Genomic DNA, 24,068 nt, shown 5'->3' on the forward strand with positions numbered 1-24,068 from the left:
GCCCCACTCACTTCCAGTATAGAAACTCCCCTGCAGCAGAGGCCAGGGCTCTGTTAGAGGCGTACACAACAGGGTAGATGCTCTCGCAGTCTGCATCCGTCAGCACCCCGTCCATGCTCCTGCCGGGAGAAAAGCAGAACGAGCAGGTGGATGTGGATGTCGTCCTCTGGCACAACCAAGGTTAGAAACATGGCAAAGCCAACAAGGATTAACTCACAAAGAACTTGCAAATAGAAGATTGGGAGACAGAGGGATATGGAGTTAGAGAAGATGGGAAATTTCCCCCCGGAGCTCTTGCAACTTGGAAATGATCTCGGTCTTTCAACCTGTACAGACAAGAGTCAACCTACAATGCGTGAAGGGAGAGAGACTTTGGAAGGGCTTGTCTGATACTGAAAAGAGAACCCTGAGATCCCTGTCTCTCCACTGCCCAGGACTCACTTGAGTATAACTATCAGCAACCTAACGGCCTCCACTGCCACATCATACTCTCGGTCCATGACCATGGAAACCATCCGGTCCTGTAAGAAGGAGAACATCACTTAGTACCTCCTTGCATCCATCCCCAAACACCAACCTCTCAGAATCTGAGAGATTCCTAAAGAGGGGGTGTAGAAGCAGATACTGGGATAGCCACAGATACATAAAAGCAATACAAGTGGGAAAATGAGGTGCGGAAATGGGAACCACAGACAGGGCCAAGCACAGGAGCACGGTCCTGATTCTACCTTAAAGCGGCTGGTAAAGAGCTCCAGGCGCGAAGTCAAGTCTTGGTTGCCATACAGCCCTTTCAGAGCCTTCAAGCACTTCAGACGCACATCTCGATGCTACTGAGGAGAATGGAAATATGAATGACTCCTCCTCTACTTACCCCTACTGGATCTCCATACTTCCCTCTCAGGTTGCTCATCCTGGGCCTGGGTATCCTCTATATTGAAGACTCTGAGATGTCTCAAAAAGAATGAATGACTGTCTTCTCACTTAAAATCCCAAATTCTCCTTTTCAGCAGAATTAAGCAATCCTGCTAAGAGGATCTTTTGGCTACCACCCCAGCACTTGTATCACCACCCTATCAGTAACTGTCTTGCCTTTTCATAGGCAAAGTCTTTCTTCCCTCAACTCTGTTTTAAGGCATTTACTCCCCTAAATATATCCTTCTCTCCCCTAACTTCTCTTACCCTCCCCAGGACTAGGGGAGTTCTGAGGTTCAGTGCCTTGATGAGTTCATCACTGATCACTAGTGAAACACCTAAGTGGCAAGACCAGGAAAAGCTGAAGCACCCTGGGGCAGGGAAGAGGACTGAGTCAACTCTCACCTTATCATGCAGGGTCCAGCCAATGTATTTTAAGTAGCTGTCAGTGAGGAAAGAGGTGCTGTAGCTCTGCATCCAAGACCCAATCTCCTCGATGCAGATAGCACGGATCTCAGGAAGGACATCCCTAGGCACAGAGAGAAAGCTGACCCTTTTCACCTTCTCTCCAAACTGACTTTCTATCCTAGCAGATATCTGTTTGTCACAGAAGAGTCTATTTTCTTGACTAAACATCAAGTACTAGCCCTTTCACTTCCTCGTCCCAATATAAATAAAATACATTAAAAAGTGAACAGTTCCCTTCCGTAACCAATCATTAAAACTTATCCTCTATGCCCCTTTTAAAAACTGATTTTGGAATCTTAACTATCGGCCAAACTGTGTGTGTGGTGAACTGAGATACAGCTGATGTACAACATAAGTTTCAGGTGTACAACAGTGATTCATAATTCTTAAAGATTATGTTTCATTTATCGTAAGACTATCGGTTATATTCCCTATGTTATACAACATATCCACGTGTATGTGTTGATTCCACTTCAAGAAAAGATTAAATCAGCTGAAGGGTTCTGAAAAGGCAGAGGCTGAAATCTAGGTTAAGAGTGAGACACAAACATGGACACTCTTTAACTTAATTCTACCAGCTATTTACCCAGTATAAAACTCCCCTGCCTTTAGCACAGTGAAAGGCAGGGTGAAGTGGGCTGGGGAAAGGCCTGAAGAACTGTAAACCCTCAGAAAGGCCCTGCTTTTGGCTCTCTCCTCTTGTCCTCTCAAGGCTCAAGCCCCATGAAGATGGGGGAGGGGAGGTCTTGGGCAAAGTTGGAGCAGAATAATACTCATCAATGCCTGATGCTCTTATCTTCCCTCCCAGAAGAGTTTATGCAATCCTTTGTAGGCAGGAATAAATTAAACCCAATTTGGAACATTTGTTAAAGAGTTTTTTCTGAGCTGTGGGACTACAGATAACAGGGTTAGGAGGGGACCTTGTTATTTCTATAGACTCCGTAACTGAGGACCCAGCTGCTTCAATGAAAGGAGCCCAGTAACTCACCTGTACCGATGTACAAAGACACCCCTGAAAAGGGCATTCATCATCCCTTCAATCTCCTCTTGATGCTCTTGAAGCTGGAGGATGGGGAGGAACAGGTCAATCTCTCATGTCCCCCAGCAGTATAAGGCCACAAAAATATTAGAAAAATATGACATTCACCTGTTTCCTATTAATTACAGGGCACAGTCTGAACCTCCTGTATCCTATGTTCCCTTTTAAACCTTTTTTTATTTTCAGGTCACGTGGCTTTATTTCCCACATGTTCACAATACTTCTATCTCCCCAAATCACTTTTTTCTCCATGTGAAAAATACACATCTATAAATAAGGTATGAAAGCTACAAGCCACTCTCCCTCTTTCCTTTGAGGGTATGGATTAGATACCTTAGAAAAGAATACCACCTACTCATCCACATGTGATACTGGATAGCCCGGTGAAGTTAGGCAGTCAGTAAGATACCTCTAAAATACAAAGCTGATGAGAAAGCTGGAGTTGGCAAATGAAAGTAATTAAGCTAATCAGTCTAAAGCAGAGAAAAAGAAAATGAAGCCAATAAGTTATCAGAATAGAAAAAGGTTAAACCTTCTAATTCTAAAAGAAGCTGTATAGTCAACTAATGCTTCTGAGATTTGTTTTGAAAAAACATCCCTTCTGTGTCTTGTTATTTTGACCATCTTTGGCTATTCAGAGGTCCTAGCTGGTAGTTATACAAGTTTTTTACGAACATCAACTGGGGAAATTTTTTAAATAAATGCAATTTGTTTGATAAAAGAAATTGAACAAAAAAAGAGAAGGAAGCAATTAGATTCAGTTCAGTCGCTCAGTCGTGTCTGACTCTTTGCAACCCCATGAATTGCAGGATGCCAGGCCTCCCTGTCCATCACCAACTCCGGGAGTTCACTCAAACTCACATCCATCGAGTCGGTGATGCCATCCAGCCATCTCATCCTCTGACAGAATGTGGTCCACTGGAGAAGGGAATGGCAAACCACTTCAGTATTCTTGCCTTGAGAACCCCATGAACAGTATGAAAAGGCAAAATGACAGGATACTGAAAGAGGAACTCCCCAGGTCGGTAGGTGCCCAATGCTACTGGAGATCAGTGGAGAAATAACTCCAGAAACAATGAAGGGATGGAGCCAAAGCAAAAACAATACCCAGCTATGGATGTGACTGGTGATAGAAGCAAGGTCCAATGCTGTAAAGAGCAATACTGCATAGGAACCTGGAATGTTAGGTCCATGAATCAAGGCAAATTGGAAGTGATCAAACAGGAGATGGCAAGCGTGAATGTCGACATTCTAGGCATCAGCGATCTAAAATGGACTGGAATGGGTGAATTTAACTCAGATGACCATTATATGTACTACTCTGGGCAGGAATCCCTTAGAAATGGAGTGGCCATCATGGTCAACAAGAGTCCAAAATGCAGTACTTGGATGCAATCTCAAAAATGACAGAATGATCTCTGTTCGTTTCCAAGGCAAACCATTCAATATTACAGTAATCCAAGTCTATGCCCCAACCAGTAACGCTGAAGCAGCTGAAGCTGAATAGTTCTATGAAGACCTACAAACCTTTTAGAACTAACACCCAAAAAAGATGTCCTTTTCATTATAGGGGACTGGAATGCAAAAGTAGAAAGTCAAGAAACACCTGGAGTAACAGGCAAATTTGGCCTTGGAATACGGAATGAAGCAGGGCAAAGACAAGAGTTTTGCCAAGAGAACACACTGGTCATAGCAAACACCCTCTTCCAACAACACAAGAGAAGACTACATGGACATCACCAGATGGTCAACACCGAAATCAGATTGATTATATTCTTTGCAGCCTAAGATGGAGAAGCTCTATATAGTCAGCAAAAATAAGACCGGGAGCTGACTATGGCTCAGATCATGAACTCCTTACTGCCAAATTCAGACTTAAATTGAAAAAAGTAGGGAAAACCACTAGACCATTCAGGTATGACCTAAATAAAATCCCTTATGATTATACAGTGGAAGTGAGAAATAGATTTAAGGGACTATATCTGATAGACAAGAGTGCCTGATGAACTATGGACAGAGATTTGTAATACTGTACAGGAGACAGGGATCAAGACCATTTCCATGGAAAAGAAATGCAAAAAAGCAAAATGGCTGTCTGGGGAGGCCTTACAAATAGCTGTGAAAAGAAGAGAACCAAAAAGCAAAGGAGAAAAGGAAAGATATATGCATCTGAATGCAGAGTTCCAAAGAATAGCAAGAAGAAATAAGAAAGCTTTCCTCAGCCATCAATGCAAAGAAATAGAGGAAAACAACAAAATGGGAAAGACTAGAGATCTCTTCTGGAGAAGGCAATGGCACCCCACTCCAGTACTCTTGCCTGGAAAATCCCATGGACGGAGGAGCCTGGTAGGCTGCAGTCCATGGGGTCACTAAGAGTCGGACACGACTGAGCGACTTCACTTTCACTTTTCCCTTTCATGCATTGGAGAAGGAAATGGCAACCCACTCCAGTGTTCTTGCCTGGAGAATCCCAGGGACGGGGGAGCCTGGTGGGCTGCCGTCTATAGGGTCGCACAGAGTCGGACATGACTGAAGCGACTTAGCAGCAGCAGCAGCAGCAGCAGCAGCAGCATCAGAGATCTCTTCAAGAAAATCAGAGATACCAAGGGAACATTTCATACAAAGATGGGCTCGATAAAGGACAAAAATGGTATGGACCTAACAGAAGCAGAAGATATTAAGAGGTGGCAAGAATACACAAAAGAACTGTACAAAAAGATCTTCACAACCAAGATAATCACGATGGTATGATCACTCACCTAGAGCCAGACATCCTGGAATATGAAGTCAAGTGGGCCTTAGAAAGCATCACTACGAAGAAAGCTAGTGGAGGTGATGGAATTCCAGTTGAGCTATTTCAAATCCTCAAAGATGATGCTGTGAAAGTGCTGCACTCAATATGCCAGCAAATTTGGAAAACTCAGCAGTGGCCACAGGACTGGAAAAGGTCAGTTTTCATTCCAATCCCAAAGAAAGGCAATGCCAAAGAATGCTCAAACTACCACACAATTGCACTCATCTCACACGCTAGTAAAGTAATGCTCAAAATTCTCCAAGCCAGGCTTCAGCAATACATGAACCGTGAACTTCCAGATGTTCAAGCTGGTTTTAGAAAAGGCAGAGGAACCAGAGATCAAATTGCCAACATCTGCTGGATCATGGAAAAAGCAAGAGAGTTCCAGAAAAACATCTATAAATGACTATGCCAAAGCAATTAGAATAGTGATTCTCAGTTTGGGGTTCCCACAGGACTTTAGCAAAGTCTGAAGACAGTTTTGTTTATTACGACCTGGGTACTACCGCCACCTAGTGGATACAGGCCAGGGATGCTGTGGGTTTGATCCCTGGGATGGGACGATCCCCTGGGGGAGGAAATGGCAACCCACTCCAGTATTCTTGCCTGAAAAATCCCATGGACAGAGAAGTCTGGGAGGCTACAATCCATGGTGTTACCAGGAGTTGGACACAATTGAGCACATCTGCTGAAACAATGCCAGGACAGCCTCCTAAATGGCATTGTTGAGAAACGCTAGACTAGATGTTATCTGTTACCCTAACAGGTAACAGGGAAGCAGAATTGCAAGGCGACATTCTTGAAGACAACTGACCCAACTCAATAAATCAATATCCTGAGGGGAAAGTGGAGGCCGGGGCAGAGGTTCTGTACAAGATTAAAAGAGACTTAAGAAACACAAAAGACCAAATGAAATGCACAATCCTTAACTAAGCCACAGTCTGGCTGGAATTAACCAGATATAAAAGACATGGAAACAGTGAGAGATTTTATTTTCTTGGGCTCCAAAATCACTGCAGATGGTGACTGCAGCCATGAAATTAAAAGATGCTTGCTCCTTGGAAGACTAGCTATGACCAACCTATACAGCATATTAAAAAGCAGAGACATTACTTTGCCAACAAAGGTCCATCTAGTCAAAGCTATAGTTTTTCCAGTAGTCATGTATGGATATGAGAGTTGGATTATAATGAAAGCTGAGTGCCAAAGAATTGATCCTTTTTAACTGTGGTGTTGGAGAAGACTATTGAGAGTCCCTTGAACTGCAAGAAGATCCAACCAGTCCATCCTAAAGGAGATCAGTCCTGAGTGTTCACTGGAAGGACTGATGCTGAAGCTGAAACTCCAATACTGTGGCCACCTGATACAAAGAACTGACTCACTGGAAAAGACCCTGATGCTGGGAAAGACTGAAGAAAGGAGAAGGGGACAACAGAGGATGAGATGGTTGGATGGCATCACTGACTTGATGGTCATGAGTTTGAGCAAACTCTGAGAGTTGGTGATGGAGAAGTCTGGAGTGCTGCAGTCCATAGGGCTGCAAAGAGTTGGACATGACCGAGCAACTGAACTGAAAAGGCATTTTGGGGACAAATGGAAATTTTTAAATAGGAGTTGGGATTAGAAAATATTAGGGAATCACTGTTAATGTTTTTGGATAGGAAAACAGTATAATACAGGAACATGTTTTTTTAGAGGACATATTCAAATCTTTAGGTTAAAATATCCCCAGGTGGCACTAGTGGTAAAGAATCTGCCTGCCAATTCAGGAGGTGCAAGAGATGCGGTTCGATCTCTGGGTTGGGAAGATGCCCTGACGTTAAGAAATGGAAGCCGGCTCTAGTATTCTTGCCTGGAAAATTCCATGGACAGAGGAGCCTGGAGGGCTACAGTCCATGGGGTCGCAAAGAATCGGACATGACTGAGCACACACATACACATCCACAATTTAGTAAAAAATACCAGGGAAAAAAAAGTAGATGAAGTATAGTGAAATATACGACTGAGTGATTGAACGAAATAATAGTTGTTAAATCTAGATAGTTCATATGTTGTGTTCATTCTACCAATATATCTTTTTGAACATTTGAATATTTTCAAAATTAAAGAAAAAGGAAAAGAGAGGAAAGGAAGAAAGGTGGGTCTATCAATACCAAATTTTACGTTAAGTCAAAAAGGGAGACTGATAAAAGGCCATTGGCTATAGGGATTAAGAAGTTACTGGTTTGGAGAGAAAAGTTGGAAAGGAAAAAATGGGTATAGAAGCTAGGTAGCAAAAAGGATTCAGCTGGATATTAAGGAAGGAAGGAAATACTAAAAGGATAGAAATGGAGTAACTGATAGAGAAGGATTAAGGATAGATTCAAACGCTTATATACAGTTATAACTGGAAAGAGGAAACCATTGGGGAGGGAGAAATTAAAGACAGAAAAGTAAAACTACAACTGATGAAGCAAGAGCCAGAGAAGTCCCAATAAAACAATCACACGAGTGTATATAAGATTTGAGACAGACTTAATACATATACTATTTAAGATCACACTGACAGTGAAAACAGCAAAAGAGAATCCGGCAAGTAGAACATTCCCTCCTCTAATGATTTAGCATGGAAGAGATCTTTGATGAGAGCTGGAAAACAGTCAGTTGGCACAGTTAGACATGGTGAGTCCTGCCAACCTCATGGTTGGGGAGGTCTCAGATACTCTGGAGAAGTAAGGGGAAAATCAGTGTTAAGTTTCATGACATACACAGCTGTTTGAAGGTTTACACAGTGTAAGAGATTTTGTTGGGGGTTATGTCCTCTGGTGGTGGTCTTCAGGTTTAAAAGGAATCAAAGCAAGTACCTACTATGTGCCTGGGTAGGCAATTTACTCATCTCATTTAGTCATCACAAAAACAATTACCTCCTTTTGAAAGGAAAGGACGCTGAAGCTTAGAGGTTACATAAGGCCATGGAGCTAGTAGCTAACTGGAACAGAATTTAAATCCAGGAGTGAACGACAGGCCTGTGTCCTTTCCATTCCTTGAAAACTTGGCCTCCTCCACCAGCAGTTGGCCTCCCAGCACTCCTGCATACCATACACTTGAGATGAAAGTCAATGCTTAATTCCTTGCACAAGATGCAGGCACAACACTTAAATACTTGTGATAATGAACGCAGACAATAGAAACTGAGCAAAAGTGGAATTACAGAGAACTTTTAAAATTTACTCTAACTAGAAATGCTCTCTTGAGCCCAAATCCCAGAAACAAGCTGAACATACAATGGCCTCTAACAGGATGGGTCTATTAAACTACTGCCAAACTCCATCATCACAGTCTGAAAGCTTGCCTGGGAGAGAGAAGCTTGGGGGCTGATAAGGCGGTGTGATAAGCAGCTGTGATGGAAGCGCAGGAGCGGAGCAGGAGGCAGGGAAATAGCTCACCTCTCTGCGTTTCTCCAGCAGGCTCTCGAGACGCTCAGGCGCTCTCTGTCCCGGCCCCTTGTTCCGTTCAGCCTCGTACTGACGCTGATTGTTGTCCTTGTGCAGACTCAGCTGGAGGGCAACTCTTACCAGGGAGGTCATCAGCTTCATGGCTTGAGTCAGTAAAAACAAGGTAAGAAAATCATTAAGTCAGAGGAGGGATGGTATGTTCAAAAAAGAAGGAAAAAGGAGCAGTGAAAAAGAAAAGCTAGAGCAGGGTGACCCTAAAATCCTAAGACTCACTGTTCTGGAGTGGGCTTTTTCTCTCCCTCTTTTGGGCTGCTTTTAATCCTTAGCCTGTTCTCAGTGAGCTCTGAGAAACATGTTAAAGCTGGAAACTGTCACTGTGATCCACCCCTTTTAACAATCCCACTAGTGAGAAACTGGATGAAGGTTCAGGACAAAATAAGCATGACCCTGAAGTAAACAGCTAGAATGCAGGCAGGAAAGATGACCCAGGACTAGAGAACAGAGGGAAGTTCTACCAACCCCCATGAGAACACTTACAGAGTTAACAGTGACTGCTTACCAGCCAGGGTGCTGGTGTGACGGAAGGCACGGACCTGGGAGTCTGAGAGGCCAGTGAGCAGGGAGATGAGGTTGTCCATGGGGAAGCCATCGTAGAGGAGGCCGTACTGGCACTGGTAGACCAATGTCCTCACAAATTCACAGAAGCTTCCCTGGAACTTCTTCCAGGATGGGCCTGAAGCTGTCAGAGGATAGTCTCCTGAATCCTAAAGAAGAGTTCATGAAAAAGATGGGAGAGTTACTACCAGATCCATGGAGTCACAGAGACTGGATGTCAAAACCCAACCATATAGTAAAAAAATATATATCTTATTCTCAACTCTGTAGGCACATTCGGATAATGTGTATAGGTCCCTTTTGCTCCCAAGAGATTAAATCCCTCCTTCCAAAAGCTATCCTATTTCCCAGAATCGAAAAGAAGAGGGTAATGGGCCTTGTATTTTGCAATAACGGTGGCTAGAGAATCCTGGATCGTCTTCCTCCACCTCATTAAACTGTTCGGTTAGGTGCCGGATGATCTCTGAGTTAGACATCTTCTTGAACATCTCAGGGGTCACAGTGCCTGAGGAATGGAGATGAGATACTTAGAAGGGAAATAACAGATACCATGACCATTTACATAAACATTTGAAGATGATCTTAAAAATACACTGAAAAGAGCTCAGGTGGGGAATCAGAAGACCAGAATCCTAGTCATAAATGTGCCACCATCTAACTGGAATATCTGATATAAGGCAACCTGTCTAGAAAACCCCAGGGAATCAAACAGCAGAAAACTACAGTTAAAAAGAAATATTCCAAACAAAAAGAAAGCAAGAAAACTATGCCAGGTTCTTATAATACAACCTGCAGTCTTATAAGACTATCTGCCTCAGTAAATTAGGTCATGGCCTTTGGGGACCTGGGGCCACAGTTTCAGTAGAGAAATATGAGATGAAATGGCTTAGAAATAAGGGATAAGAAAAGATTATTTAGAGGAAAGAAAGGTCTGATGGTCCAAATCTGTAAACATCATCACTTTAGTATGTTTATTTTTCTCCAAAGGATTCTGTCTCCAAACCAATACATTCCATTACTGGATCACTTCCCTATTTACCAATCAACAGTGTAGTTGGTACTAGTTAAACAAAGGAAACTTTTCTTACACTTTACCCTCTCTTTTTAGGAATGCCTAATCCTACTCATATTCACAAAGAAAAAGTTTTATGAGAAAGGCTGGGGGTTAGAAAAGGGTAGTTTCCTCACCTTTACATCCACAAGACCGGATGAAAAAGTTAACGAGCTCCAGGAACGCTGCATCCTGGTCTTGCTTGTAGCTATCCAGCCACTCATCGACCAAAGACTAGGAAAACAGTGTGGGTAATTTCTATTTCTGGCAATATGATAGACTAGAAATTCTGTATAAGCTTCCTAACTGAAACATCTAAACTTCTGATTAAAATATTAAAAACATCTTTTAAAATGATGTACTACTAAACGAGAATGAAAGGCAGAATTCCATAAAACCAAAAATGGAAGTGAAGGTAGCAATTCTGGGAGATAAGCAAGCTGACTTTTGCTGAGGGTCTACTAAACCCCGGGAACCCTAACTTTCTGTCCAGATGGATGCATAGAATGTAGAGCACAGGAGACAAAGGCTAAAGGGCTTCCAAAGAGAGTAGTCCAAAAGGAGGCTCCTGCAAAGACGCATACCTTCATGAAAGCAAGAATGAGAAATAGATTTACAGGTCTGAAGGGAAGCAAGACAACTAGCTTGTTATGACCTTAGTGTGGGGTAGAAGAAAAAAAGAATTGTTCCTTCAGAATTCATAACCATAAGCCAGTCCTCACATCTGGATTTGCAGTCCAGATCCACCTTACCAATAAAATCAAAATAATTTCAATCAGAATTTAATTAAAAGTGATTCTTCAGACTTCCCTGGTGGTCCAGTGGTTAAGAATCCACCTGCCAATGCAGGGGACACGGATTCAGTCCCTAGTCTGGGAATATTCCACATGCCATGGGGCGAATAAACCTATGCATGCCACAACTACAGAAACCTGCACTCCACGGCCCGTGCTCTGCAACCAGAGAAGGCACCACAATGAAAAGCCTGCGCACTGCAACTAGAGAGCAGCCTCTGCTTGCCACCACTAGAGAAAGCCTGCACCCAGCAACAAAGACCCCAACAAAGAAACAAGCACTAAAACTAACAACTAGCCGACAAACAGACAGAGTTACACTCACAGGCTTCAAACACTGAAGTTACCACAGATTATAAAATTATTATTTCCATGATTAAATAAAAGAGAAGCTTGAAAATACAAGAAAGAACAATTAACTTTGGAAAGGGGTCAAACAAAATGTGTAGAAGTGCATGATATAATAAATAAAATTTGAAATTTCAATGAATGGATTAAAAACAGATTGGATACAGCACAACATGAGTGAAGTAGAAAACTAAGTCAAAGACTTAATATAGCCCAGAGAGACAAATAAAAATAAGGAAAAAAGTTATTAAGACATGGAAAAGAGCAAGAATTTCTAATGATGTCTAATTGAATTCCAGAAGGGGATTAACAGAATGAGAAAGAGGCAACATTGAAAAAGAATTCTGCATAGTTGTCAAAAGACACCAGTCCTCAGAGCCTGGAACCTAACTGACCTCAAGCATGAAAAGAAAAGTTTATACCTCTGAACATCTGATAATACATAAGAACACAAAAGCAAAACAGTCTTGAAAACTGTTAAAGTAAAAAAAATTACTTACAAAGGACATGCATTTAACATCTACAAACAAAAGCATTTACAAGTTAGATGTGCACAAAAACAGTCCCAGCTGTATATGGTTATTAAATTAAATCAAACATTAAAAATGTAGTTCCTCAGTCACACCAGCCACATATCAAAAATCCATATGTGGCTGGTGGAATACTGTACCAGACAACAGTGATACAGACATCTCCAGCATTAGAGACTGTTGCATTAGACAGCACTTAGACTGATTGCTGATGTTCAATAGCAATACAGGAAGTTAGAAGGCAGTGGAATAATCTTTTTAATGTGCCGAAAGAAAAGTCATCTTAGAATTTGATACCCAGCAACCTTTTGAGAACAAGGGTAAAAGACATTTATACAAGCAAACAATGAGTTTGTTAATAAACTCTATCTAAAAGAAATTTTAAAACATAAAACTTTGGACAGCAAGAGAATGATTCTGTGTGGAAGATTTCTGATTTGAAAGGAAATGATGCAACTAAGAGTTTGCATACTGCAATGAAGATTGAAGATCCTGAGAGCCGCAACTAAGACCCAGCACAGTCAAATAAATATTTTTTAAAAGAAGAAATGATGAACAAAAAATGATTAAAATGTAGATAAGTATAAACAAACATTATTTAAAACAATGATGTCTACTTGGAAGAGAAGGACAGGACAGAACTTAAACACTGTACAACAAACAGCATGTAAGGGGACTTCCCTGGTAGTCCAGTCATTAGGATTCTGCACTTCCACTGTATGGGGCACGGGCTCAGTCCCTGGTCAGGGAACTAAGATCCCGAAAGTCATTTGGCACTGCCAAAAAAAAAAAAAAAACCCAAACAGTATGTAAACTGTAAGGTCTAACTGGAATTAAAATGTGCTTAGGTTCTTGTATGAGATAAAACATTCAAAAGGAAAAAAGAGAAGAGGAAAGAGAAACAGAAAAGGCAAGATAAAGCGAAACCACTTAAGATGGTAGAAATAAATTGAAAAATATCAGTACTGACAATAAATATGAATCAATCTCTCTTATTAAAGGAGACACAGGCAGAGTGGATAGGTATAATTGTCAAAGTGGAGCTAAAAGTGACAGGGGTGAACACGTTGCCACCCGAATCCAAGCTGCTTCTCTAAATTATCCAATGCCTTTCCTTGCCCCTCCCATCAATCAATAAAGGCAAGACCTACCCTCCTCTGTGATAGTATTAGGAAAGGAACATTCCCCCTCATGCAAGATCTCCCTTACATCACTCTACGGATTCACCCTGTGGCCTAATCTGCCTCTCTTGATACCAGTTATGTTCACTAAATCAAGTTTGTACCATCTGTTCTTATCACTCCACCAGCGTGAGATACTCTGTTTTACCTGCATGTCACTTTTGGCACCTTTCACAGCATCAAAGAGATCACTGGCTGGTGGCTCTGACTCTTTCTGACCATTAGCACGTACTGTTTGGGACCTCTTCTTTGGAAGTTTTGCCTAGTTAGTAATAAGAAATCATGAATGTTTTTAAAAAGTAAAAGTGACATTAACACTTACTCTCATCAAAATCACAGTTAGGCTTAAGCTAATTCCACAGCAGAGTTTGAGTTACTGTCTCAGCTTAGAAATCAAGGATTTTTATATTGTAAACTTTATTATTTCTAGTCTTATCTCCTTTTAAAAGTTCCTTAACCCTATTCCTGTTCCTCTATACCCTAATACTGTATTCTCTGCTCTTCAAAATCTGCCTTCTTTCTACTTCTGTCCCTTAATACTCTTTAAGCCCTGTCCTTTCATCAAGCATGTCACCTGAGCCTCTTCTAGGTTTTCTTTAGCTGCTTCCCAGACCAGGTTCAAAAACAAAACTGACTCACTGGGGTTGGTTTGAGTGGACGTTTTGCTGCTCTCTTCTTCCCATTTCGTCTCAAGCTGTCTTCGAAATCACTGCCTTCACCAGCTGACAAAGATTCACTATCCCTATGAAGGAGTGTGGTTCTGCTTAGATACAACACCCTAGTCCCTATATATAAAAGGATAAATGAATTATAATTTCTCTAACTATACACCCCTCTCCATGAGAAAAATATATTCAGATTTTAAGGAGAGATGAGCTGACTGTTGCCAGGAAGTAGAGACAATGTCTTAAAGGAAAACTTTCACTTAAAGCATTGGAAATGAAGAATGAGGCACTGAGGGAGATGAAGCACAACTCTTTCCTGCTGCTGCTGCTAAGTCGCTTCAGTCGTGTCCTACTCTGTGTGACCCTATGGACAGCAGCCCACCAGGCTCCTCTACCTACAGGATTCTCTAGGCAAGAACACTGGAGTGGGTTGCCATTTCCTTCTCCAAACTCTTTCCTAATATCCACATTAAAAAAAAAGATATTCACGTAGGCAGTCAGGGGGATAACTGCTGTGCAGAGAAAAATTAGCATGGGTCAGGAAATCGTGTTTGATTAATACTAATACACAAACAGGAGATTAATATGTGCCTGGTGTTAAATTTCAGCCCTTAAAACAAATTCACCTCTTACTGATTAAAATGTACAAAATATATATAACCTGGTCCTAAACAGCACAATGATTTACAAGAGACTAATTAAAATTACCAGGAGATATATTTATAACTGAAATATAAACTTTAAAAATAGTGAATCATTATGCTGTATTATCTGAAACTTATATAATATCATGCATCAACTATACCTCAATAAAAAAAAATTACCAGGGGATAAATTAGACCTTGTATGAGACTTCTTTTTTTTTTCCTGGAAAGATTAAAAAAACAATTTTTTTTAACCCAGGATGTACTCTTATAACTGTCACAGAATAAGCTCATAAATGCTAACAGGTGATGACTTGTTTCTACAACCCTAAATGAAGGAATTACAGGACACCAACTAAAAAGGATATACTAGTTTTCTGGCACCAAATAAAGAACTCTTTTCCCTTTCCCCCATGTCTGGGCCCTTACCAGAGGCTGTCCCTGTTGAACATACAAACGTGTTCAAGAAAAGTTTAGACAAGATGGATGATGGATTTATAACAGGATGGATTATTCTCGAGGCTTCCAACACCTAAGGCAGCAGAAAGGCACCCAGCAGAGCTGGCGGCAGGCGTGGGTCACAGTTCTGAACCAGCACAGCATCTCCTAGCGTTTCACAGTCACACATGTGTTGCCAGTTTGCTCGTTTGGAAAATGAAAATGGGAAAAACCTGAGGACGACGCATTTCTCACCAATTCCACTCACCCCTCTGAAGTCTGCTTCGAGTCCCCGTCATCGCAGGGCATAGCGACAGACACAGAAGAACTAGAAGCAGCAGACACGCTCCTCCGTCCACCCGCTACCGCTCTGCGCAGCGGCGAGGACGTGCTGCTCGGGGAGGAGGAGCTGTGGTACCGGGAGGACGACGACCGAAGGGTGGGCATGGTGGTCCAGCTTCGGGAAAAAGGGAAAAGGGAGGAAGGCGTCCTGACCCACCACGTCTCCATTCCCAGCTCCAACGATCCCCCTTCTTTACATGGGAATGGCTCTGGAACTCAGGGAGTGGGGGTAGGGGGCGCAAAATTAGAGGGATAATACACTGTAGATCAACTATACGTCAATTAAAAAAAAAAAAAAACAGAAAAGCACAGCTTTATAGATAAACCATAAAGGAAAAGAATAAAAAAAATTTTTTAATGTGTATGTTTTGGACTTTCCCGCCGGGTCCAGTGGTTAAAACTTCACCTGCCGATGGGGGTGGGGGGTGGGGGGTGGGCGGGCAGCGGTTCTATCCCTGGTCAGGGACCTAAGATACCACATGCCTCCCAGCCAAAAAACCAAAACATAAAACAGAAGCAATACTGTTACCCAATAAACACTTTAAAAATGGGGCTTCCCTGGTAGCTCAGTGATAAAGAATCCGCCAGCCAGTGCAGGTGGCATGGGTTCCATCCCTGGTCCAGGAAGACCCCACATGCTGTTGGGCAGCTAAGCCCATGCGCCACAATTAAGGAACCTGTGCTCTAGATCCCAGGAGCCGCAACTACTAAAGCCCACTTGGCCTAGGGCCTGCGCTCCCCAACAAAAGAAGCCACCGCAATGAGAAGCCTTGGTACCGCAACTAAAAAGTAGCGCCTACTCGCGACAACTAGAGAAAAGCCTTGGCAGAAACGAAGGCCCAGCCAAAAATATATAACGAATTATTTTTTAAAGACTTCAAAAATAATCCACAGCAAAAATAAAATGCATGTCTGTGTATAACTGAGTCACTTTGCTGTACAGCAGAGATTGGCACAACAAGTTTTTTTTTTTAAATACGTCAATTAAAAAAAAAAAAAAAGCCTAAAAAACAACCGAGAGGGTCCTGACCCAAGGCATCAGGAAGTTAAAGACGCCACCGTCCCAACGCCATCCTTGGGTTTGAAGGTGCTCCCCAAGCGTCGACCAAGGCACACACCAGGGTAGTTTAACACACCCTTCTCTCCCCACAATTCAGAGGAGAGAATCATGTGAAACGGAACCAGCTCCCACGGGGCAAACAAAAGACAAGAAAAATAAGAAAATAACCCCCCATCCCCCTACAAAGGCACATAAACTTCCATTCCTGCAACGTTAGAACCTGCCCCCGACAAGGACCAGACTGGGACGCGCTTAGCGATTTGGGGCTGGAGGCGCCATCAAAACCGGGCCGGAAACGCTGAAGGAGTCACGGAAAGCTCTCGTTCTCCACTTCTCTAGAAGAGAGGCTCTGTAGCCCAGCCTGGGCTAGTTTATTTGGGTTACAGAGCCGTCTAACCGCTCGAGTGATTATCTGTCTTCCGGGGCTGGGATTCCTGGCCTCTGTGGAAGAAGCCATGGGGGAGGGAGGGTCTTCTCTCAGGACTGGAGAGCGGGGGACGGGGAACGCCTGGGTGAAAGGGGAGCCTCACTGTGACAGCCCGGGACAGCGACTTCTGGCCGAGCAGCGTTGAGGAAAAGTCACCGTCTCGGGTCCCTTTAGTTCTCTGTGGTCACGCCCCCGTCCCTTTGGGTGGCAGACGAATCCAGAAAAACGCGGGAAGGCGCGAAGCCTGTCGTGCGCAGGCGCGAGCCCAACGGCTCGTCCTAGGGTTGCAAGTTGTCGCGAGACTTGAGCGTGTGCCAGCTCGTGCTCACCACGTTCTAGCCACGCCACTCCAGCAGCCTCGTGCGGCCACGAGCTCTCTAGATTGCAGCCGTATCACGTGGGCTCCCGCGCGCTGGCCACCTGCTTTAACTCGGCTCCTCCTGGCTCCGCCCCAGCCCGGCCCCCAAATTCCCCCTCTATTGGCTGGGCTTCACACTGCCCTAGTAGTAACTCCTTTAATCTGGCTTCTCAACTACCATAGGCTGGGTTCCACCTAGGCCCCGCCTTTAGATGTAGATAGCCACGCCTCAGAGGAAGACCACACCCCTCCCCTAACCTCCTAGTCCTGCCGAGTCCCGCCCCGCGGCCGAGCTTCCCCAGTACATTGGCTTCATTTCTCCTTGACCCCGCCCCTAAACTCGGCTCCTTACCATTATTGGCGGGGCCCCGCCCCGGGCCCCGCCTCCTGTCCGGCTCCCCGCTCCCATTGTCTCGGCAGATGCCGCCTTGGTCCAGCGATCGTGGTCCCGGTCCACTTTTCGGAGGTCGCGCTCTTTCTCTGGCCGGCGGGACAGTCCTGTGGCAGAGAACCGGCTTTTTGAGTTCGGGCGGCTCTTCTTTCCTCCTTACGACCCACTTTGCGGTCCCAAGGTGGCAGCAGCAGCTATGTACGCGCTGCGCTCTCTTCTGCTTCTGCTGTTGCCCCTCTGTCCCGGTCCTGGTCCTGGACCCGGTATCGAGGCAAAGGTCACCCGGAGTTGCACTGAGACCCGGCAGATTCTGGGGGCCCGGGGATATAGCTTAAGCGTACTCCCTCCCGCCCTGATCTCAGGTGAGGAGAAAGAGGGAGACTAGAGAATTGGGGGCGAGGGAGGGGGCGGGGGCCGGTCCTCCCCATCTCACAATAACTCTCTTCCCTTTCAGAGTGGCCGTTATAATAATCTTTTCCTCTCACGGTAATAATGTCTATTCTCCTCCGGAACTTCTTTATCAGGATCACAATAACACTCCCCTTCAAATAACAGCTCTCTTACTCCACCCTCACCCCAGGAATCCCTTTCTAATAATTAGCAACCCCTCTGTGTTTTTTTCTTCACAGCCTAATTTGTTTCCCTCGCTATTTCCATGAGTCCCTTGTATGATAATACTTGCTTTCTTACCAGATAACCCCACCCCTCCAAACCCCATTCTTCCCATTGAAACCATCTGTATGTCCTTTGAGGCCTGGAGTGTGTGATGTTAGGCAGGCTACCTGAGGACCCTCTGATCACTAAATTGACCCACTCCTATTTGATCCCATGCCTAAAGGCAGTGAACTTGGGATGGGTGAGGGGACAATAAGGAGGGGGTAGGACCAGGTAGGAATGAGGTGGCAGACAATAGAAAAGAAACCAGACAGCTGGAAGAGAAAGGATGGCCCCCAGAGATGGGCAGGAGAAGGAAGGAATTTCATGACATCACTTTCCACCTTTCCTTCGTGTCTCCTCTGTCCAGGTGAACACCTCCGGATTTGTCCTCAGGAGTACACTTGCTGTTCCAGTGAGATAGAGCAGAGGCTGACCTGGGAAACTGAGGCCACCTTCCGAGGCCTGGTGGAGGAGAATGGTTCCTTCTTGGTTCACACACTGGCTGCCCGACACAGAAAATTTGATGGTGAGGACCTGGCACCCCCAAACCTGGCTTCATACCTTCTCTCTGAGCTCATGACCCCCACAAGCATCCTGTACCTACTCCTGACTCATCCCAAAGGCACTCCAGCCCTGGTTTAGCCCCCACATCCCCACCCTATGCTCTCACAGGGTCCTGCCCCACCCCCCCACCCCCAGTCTGCCCAGACCGCTAAGGGTTGCTTAATTTCTAACTCATTTGTCTTTTCTTTTTTCTCCCCATGCCCATTTCTTCTTGCCTCTGCCTTTTTACTTTTCCATCCTTCTCTGGCTTCATCCCACCTCACACCTCTTTTTCTGCACTTGCCACAGAGGTTTTTCGGGAGATGCTCTCCTCAGCCGAGCACTCCCTGTCCATGCTCTTCCACCGCTCCTTCGGCCGCCTGTATACCCAGCACACCCCCTTGTTCAGTGGTCTGTTCTCTCGGCTACGGGACTACTATGAGAGGTCCGGTGAGGGGTTAGATGATGCCTTGGTGGATTTCTGGGCTCAGCTCCTGGAGAAAATGTTCCCCCTGCTGCACCCACAGTACATCTTCTCCCCCGACTACCTGTTCTGCCTCACACGCCTGGCCTCTTCTGCTGATGACTCTCTGAAGCCTTTTGGGGACTCACCCCGCCGCCTCCGCCTGCAGGTGAGGGGCCCCAAGGCCTGAGCTTCAGCCACCTTTGACCTAGTGACCTCTGAACTGTGTACCACTCACCTCCAACTCAGTGACCCCCTTTTCATGCCCCAGTCGCCCCAGTCACCTCTGCCTGACCCAGCTCTCCTTGTTTCCTTTGACTGGAGCCCTGCCCCCCAATTCTGTGTCCTAGTCTCATCCTAGTGGCTCACCCACTCATCTGCTTTTGCTCCCTGCCCCCCCTTTCTGACAACTCATCCCTATTCCCAATATCTTGACTTCCTCTGGTTCAGCTGTGTAGTGTGAGTGTGAGTTGTGACTGTACTGAACGCTGGTTCAACACTATTAAAGGATTTTCACTTATAGTATCTCATTTAATTGTCATAACTCTATGAAGTAGATGTTCACATTCCTATTTTACAGATGAGAAGACTGACCCTTGAAGAGGTTAAGGTCTCACAGCCAGTAAGGGGTGGAGCTAGGCTTCACACCCAGGTCTCCTGGCTTCAGGTTCAGCATTTGTTCCAATATAAGTCCCTCTATCTCCAAGTCCTGTAAAATGTAACCCTTCCACTTCTTCCCAAGCCCAGTTCCCCTTGGTCCTGCCAGACTCTGAATTCGTTGATCTTCTTGAACCTGCCTCCCGGAACCACCTGACATTCCTAATCACCCCAAGATAACCTGCAAACCTTATCCCCACTGCTCATCCCTTTGGTGCAGTCTCTTGGCCCCAGTGTTGACTGACCTTCAACAGTCTGGTGGTTTTTCTCCCCTTTCCCTTCCTCCAGATAACCCGGGCCCTGGTGGCGGCCCGGGCCTTTGTCCAGGGCCTGGAGACTGGAAGAAATGTGGTCAGCGAAACACTTAAGGTTAGAAGGGCCTTGAGTATGGGTGGGGCCCAGGGAGGGAGAGGAAGTGGGAAAGGCCCTGTGAAGAAGAGTCAGGTGTCAGCTGGCAGGAGAGGCCTGGCCTTCCCTTATCAGCCATGAAGCCCTGGCATCCTGGGTAAATCAGGAAGACTGGAGTCTTTCTTGTGTCATGACCCATGACTCTTCCCACCTCTGACCCTCTTCTGCCCTCTGATGACTCTTACCCTCTGCCAGCCTCTCAGGACCTGCTCATCTCCATACCCTCTCTGAGATTGGCCCATTGGCCCCCCTGGTTTTCTCCAGGGCCCCTCCGTGGCTCCCTCCTAGAGGCCAGATTCCTGGCTTGGGCTTCAAGGCCCTCTCGACTACCCATTCTTTCCTTGGCCTCCCAGCCTTACTTCCTGTATCCTCATTCTCCTCTCAACCATGATGGGCTCACTCTTGTCCTTGAACCTATTCTCAGGCCCCTCACTGCCCCTCTAGTCCATTTCTCCCAAGAAGCAGGATGTGCAGCCCGGCCCCTAGGAGCCTCCCTCCTCAGATCTGGCGCAGTCCTGGGGTCACTCCTGCTGCTGCGTGGGGTCATCAACCCTAGAGGTTCACATCCAGCTTCACACTTAGAGCCTAGGAAAGGTGGGATGGGGTATTTGATTTCTCTCTGTGCCCAGCACCAGGCTTGGCTGAGGGCAGCCAAGTGTTTGTGGATGACACAGCCCTGCTCTCTGCTCCCAGATGCCGCTGTCCGAAGGCTGCAAGCGGGCTGTGATGCGTCTGACAGGCTGCCCCCTTTGCCGGGGGGTGCCCTCGCTGCCACCCTGCCGGGGCTTCTGCCTCAACGTGGCCTATGGCTGTATCGGCAGCCAAGGACTGGATCCTGACTGGGGGCCCTATCTGGGTGAGGGGATTCAGGACAGCCTGAGATGGCTGGCTGTGTGGGGTGGGCAGGGTGGACTGGGGAGGGAGTGTTCAGCAGTGCTGAGTGGAGAGGATGAGGGGGGCTCTTCTCATGTCAGTCCTCCCCCCAATCTAAGATCCGCGGCTCCCCTCCAAGGCCTGGGTCAGGATCTGTGGGAACATCCCACTTCAGTGAGTATCTATCTCCCTGTACAGCCCCTCATTTAACCCTTTCTCCGTCTTACCCTCTTTCAAGATGGTCTCCTGTTCCTAGCCGACAAGATCCAAGGCCCCTTTTCTTTTGAGCTGGCAGCCCAGTCCATCGGGGTGAAGATCTCCGAAGGCTTGATGCATTTGCAGGAGAACAGTGTAGGGGTGTCAGCCCAGGTACAGGGGCCACAGGAAGGGTGAGAATGTCAGATTGGGAGTTGGCGGGAGGACAGGAGGGAGAAGCATAGAGGGGAGGCCCTGGGGTGGGAGGACAGTGTGGGGTGTTAGGGAGACACTGTAGGGTCTCTGGATAAACTGGGGTGTCAAGGACGTTTGGCGTGTTGGGGTGTGGGTTTTACCGCGGGATGACTGTGTGTGGGGTCTCTTCCCGGTGCCGAAGGTATTCCAGGAATGCGGGAGCCCCCAGCCAGCGCGGGCTCGCGCCCGCCGTGCCCCAGCCCCAAGGGAGGAGGTGGGTCGCTTCTGGTCCGCGGCGGCGGCGGCGGAGGAGGAGCGGCCGACGACGGCTGCAGGCGCTAGCCTGCCCCGGCTGGTGAGTGGCGGGCGGCCGCGGCAGGGGCGCAAGCGCGGGGGACAGGGGCGCGCGCTCCATCTCTGCCCGGCCGGCTCTCTTTACGTCCAGGTGTGGGAGCTCCGCGAGCGTCTGGGCCGTGTGAGGGGCATCTGGGCCGGGCTGCCCCAGACTGTGTGCGGGGACCCCCGCGTGGCGGCGGACCTCTCGCAGGAGGCGGCGCCTTGCTGGACCGGAGCTGGACCGGGCCGGTGAGAGCCGGGCGGTGGGCTGCGGGGGCGCGGGCGGGCGAGGCTGACTCCTGGGGCGGGGTGGGGCGGGAGCCTCTGGGGCTGCTCTGCTCGCAGGTACTTGTCGCCCGTGGTCGGCTTCCAGGCCGGGAAGCTCGACAACCCAGAGCTGGATGCAGAAGCCTCAAGCCCCGACCTCCAGACGCGGAGGCGGCGGCTGCAGCTCCGGGCCACCACAACCAGGATGAAAGCGGCCGCCCTGGGACGCGACCTGGAGCTGGAGGACTGGGGTGAGACCCGGGGACGCCGCGAGGACCTCGCTCCGCCCCGCTTTCCGCGATTGGACTCAGGCCAACCCGCAGCCCCGCCCCCTGCGTCTGTTGTCCCTCCCCTCGTGTCTCAGTTACCATTCATTCGTTCACTCACGCAGTTCACACGCCTGTATTGAGCGCTTACCTCAAAGGTAGGGAGTGGAAGACCAAGGAGAAGATCTCTACCCTTGATTTCACGGTCCCTTGGGGGAGACACCAAAATATTCTTACAGAGCGATGGGAAGCTCCCGAGGGTGGGCTGTGGGAAGAGTCTGGGGGCAGGGAAGTGGGGTGCGGGTGCCACGGGGCTGGCTCCCCAAAGTAGAATTTGCCAGAGATGCAAGGCACTGACATACATTTTTTCCCCTCACTCCCACCGTCTCTCTTTGTCTCTCCTCCCCCACTCCTCTTTCCGTCTGCTCGCTGCTTCTGTTGTCTGTTTTCTCTGTCTTTTCCTGTTTATCCTCTCTCCCCATCTGTCGCTCTTTTTTGTCTCTGTCTCGTCTCTTCCTGTGTCTCGTTGCCTTATTTCCATGTCTGTCTGATCTCTCTCTTCGCCTTCCTGTCACTCACTTTCTTCCTCCTCTCATCCTGCCTGCCCCTGCCCCAACCTTTCACTGTTTTTGTCTCGAGTTCTTTTCCTCCTTGCCTGTGGCTGTTTCTTGCACCTTCTCACGCTACTTCCCTTCACCATCCCTGTTTCCGATCCTCCCCCTCCTTCCAGAGGACGCTAGCGGCTCTGGAGAGGGACAACACTATGCAGATGACTGGATGGCTGGCGCAGCAGCTGTGGCCCCTCCAGCGCGAGCTCCTCGCCCTCCTCGAAGGGAAGGTGCTGGGGGCAAAGGAGGAGGTGTCATTATCCGCCACAGCCAGGACCGGAGCAGGACTGGAGGGACGTCTGTTGGTTTTCACACACAACCCCTCCTCATTCTCTTCCTCTTAGCCCTAGCCCTGCTTGGACCTCGATAACAGGGGAGGGGTGCCCTGGCATCGGAAGGGTTCATGGCCCTTCCCCTCTCCCCCATCAGCTGGGTCGGGAGAGGAGTCGAAGGCGGCTGCAGAGAGGGTAGAGAGGGACGTTTTGGGTGAATGGCTGGGGCCCCAAATCCAGGAGATTTCCATTGGTGGGTTGGGGGGTGGGTGTTCACAATATTTATTTTTTCATTTGGTATCTGGGGAGGAAGGGCTGGGGGCGGGTATTTATTTAGGAAGGAGGTATGGTCTCTCCAACCCAGCCTCTATGGTTAGGTTGTTGGTGAGCCCCAACAGGGAGAAAGGGAGGAGTTTCAGAGTTGCAGTTGGTGGGGTGGGGTTTGAAAGAAGTTGAGAGTGGGGTGGGTGGGGCACCCGGTCTCAGAAACTCAGAAATTGACAAAGCTGGGCGCTTATGGGGTGCAGGGCAGGGGACTAGGATGTCAGGATCTATGGGGCTGGATTCTGTTGAGTTTTTCAGTATCACTTTCTTAAACTAAAATATCAAAAAAAACCCACATTTCATGGTCTCTGCCATCCACATCCTTCACAAGTATCCCCATTTCATGTTTCAGTGTTCAACTCAGTGTTTATTCTGTAAAATAAATGGCTAATTTGTTGGACTCGGTGTGTGACTTTCTGTACCTTTAGCCCCAGAGTCTCTGTGACCAGCAGTTCATTTTCTGCCTCCTTGAAACCTGTCCCCTGGGATTGAATTGGGCAAGCTGTCCACCCT

General features: G+C 46.9%; 2 protein-coding genes across 8 annotated transcripts in view; one reads left to right on the forward strand and one right to left on the reverse strand.

The window, feature by feature from the left end:
* STAG3 (STAG3 cohesin complex component) overlaps positions 1–18,785 on the reverse strand; it is a 31,165-nt gene extending 12,380 nt beyond the window's left edge. For 3 of the 7 annotated variants that reach the window (XM_061402124.1, XM_061402123.1, XM_061402121.1), the window contains exons 1-15: positions 18,490–18,785; positions 17,453–17,598; positions 16,846–17,020; positions 15,182–15,370; positions 13,806–13,908; positions 13,315–13,428; positions 10,451–10,547; positions 9,691–9,767; positions 9,207–9,411; positions 8,639–8,790; positions 2,369–2,442; positions 1,318–1,441; positions 729–827; positions 442–521; positions 12–119 (exon numbers count right to left, since the gene is read on the reverse strand). In XM_061402124.1, the coding sequence (XP_061258108.1) occupies positions 12–119; positions 442–521; positions 729–827; positions 1,318–1,441; positions 2,369–2,442; positions 8,639–8,790; positions 9,207–9,411; positions 9,691–9,767; positions 10,451–10,547; positions 13,315–13,428; positions 13,806–13,908; positions 15,182–15,370; positions 16,846–17,020; positions 17,453–17,598; positions 18,490–18,707 (1,961 nt within the window). In that variant the 5' untranslated portion in view covers positions 18,708–18,785. The other 4 variants (XM_061402122.1, XM_061402127.1, XM_061402125.1 and 1 more) reach the window with 4 other exon arrangements.
* GPC2 (glypican 2) lies at positions 78–23,955 on the forward strand. Its single transcript, XM_061401233.1, has 14 exons — positions 78–180; positions 15,192–15,484; positions 16,917–17,013; positions 17,521–17,853; positions 17,948–17,977; positions 18,516–18,674; positions 19,001–19,323; positions 20,100–20,180; positions 20,913–21,075; positions 21,331–21,461; positions 21,685–21,837; positions 21,928–22,067; positions 22,164–22,336; positions 23,082–23,955. Exons 1-14 carry the CDS (start codon positions 78–80, stop codon positions 23,327–23,329), a joined length of 2,427 nt encoding a protein of 808 aa, XP_061257217.1. The 3' UTR covers positions 23,330–23,955.
* Positions 23,956–24,068: the final 113 nt, after the last annotated feature.

The sequence above is a fragment of the Bos javanicus genome, chromosome 25 (assembly GCF_032452875.1).
Source record: "Bos javanicus breed banteng chromosome 25, ARS-OSU_banteng_1.0, whole genome shotgun sequence".
Taxonomy (NCBI): Eukaryota; Metazoa; Chordata; class Mammalia; order Artiodactyla; family Bovidae; genus Bos; species Bos javanicus.

Bases quoted from the DNA above. Each gene is read 5' to 3' on its own strand.
- GPC2 (XM_061401233.1), top strand. From the start codon at position 78: ATGCTCTCGCAGTCTGCATCCGTCAGCACCCCGTCCATGCTCCTGCCG. The intron at 181-15,191 runs GTTAGAAACATG...ACCCCTCTGAAG, and splicing joins CGTCCTCTGGCACAACCAAG to TCTGCTTCGAGTCCCCGTCA. The intron at 21,838-21,927 runs GTGAGTGGCGGG...CTTTACGTCCAG, and splicing joins GCGCTAGCCTGCCCCGGCTG to GTGTGGGAGCTCCGCGAGCG.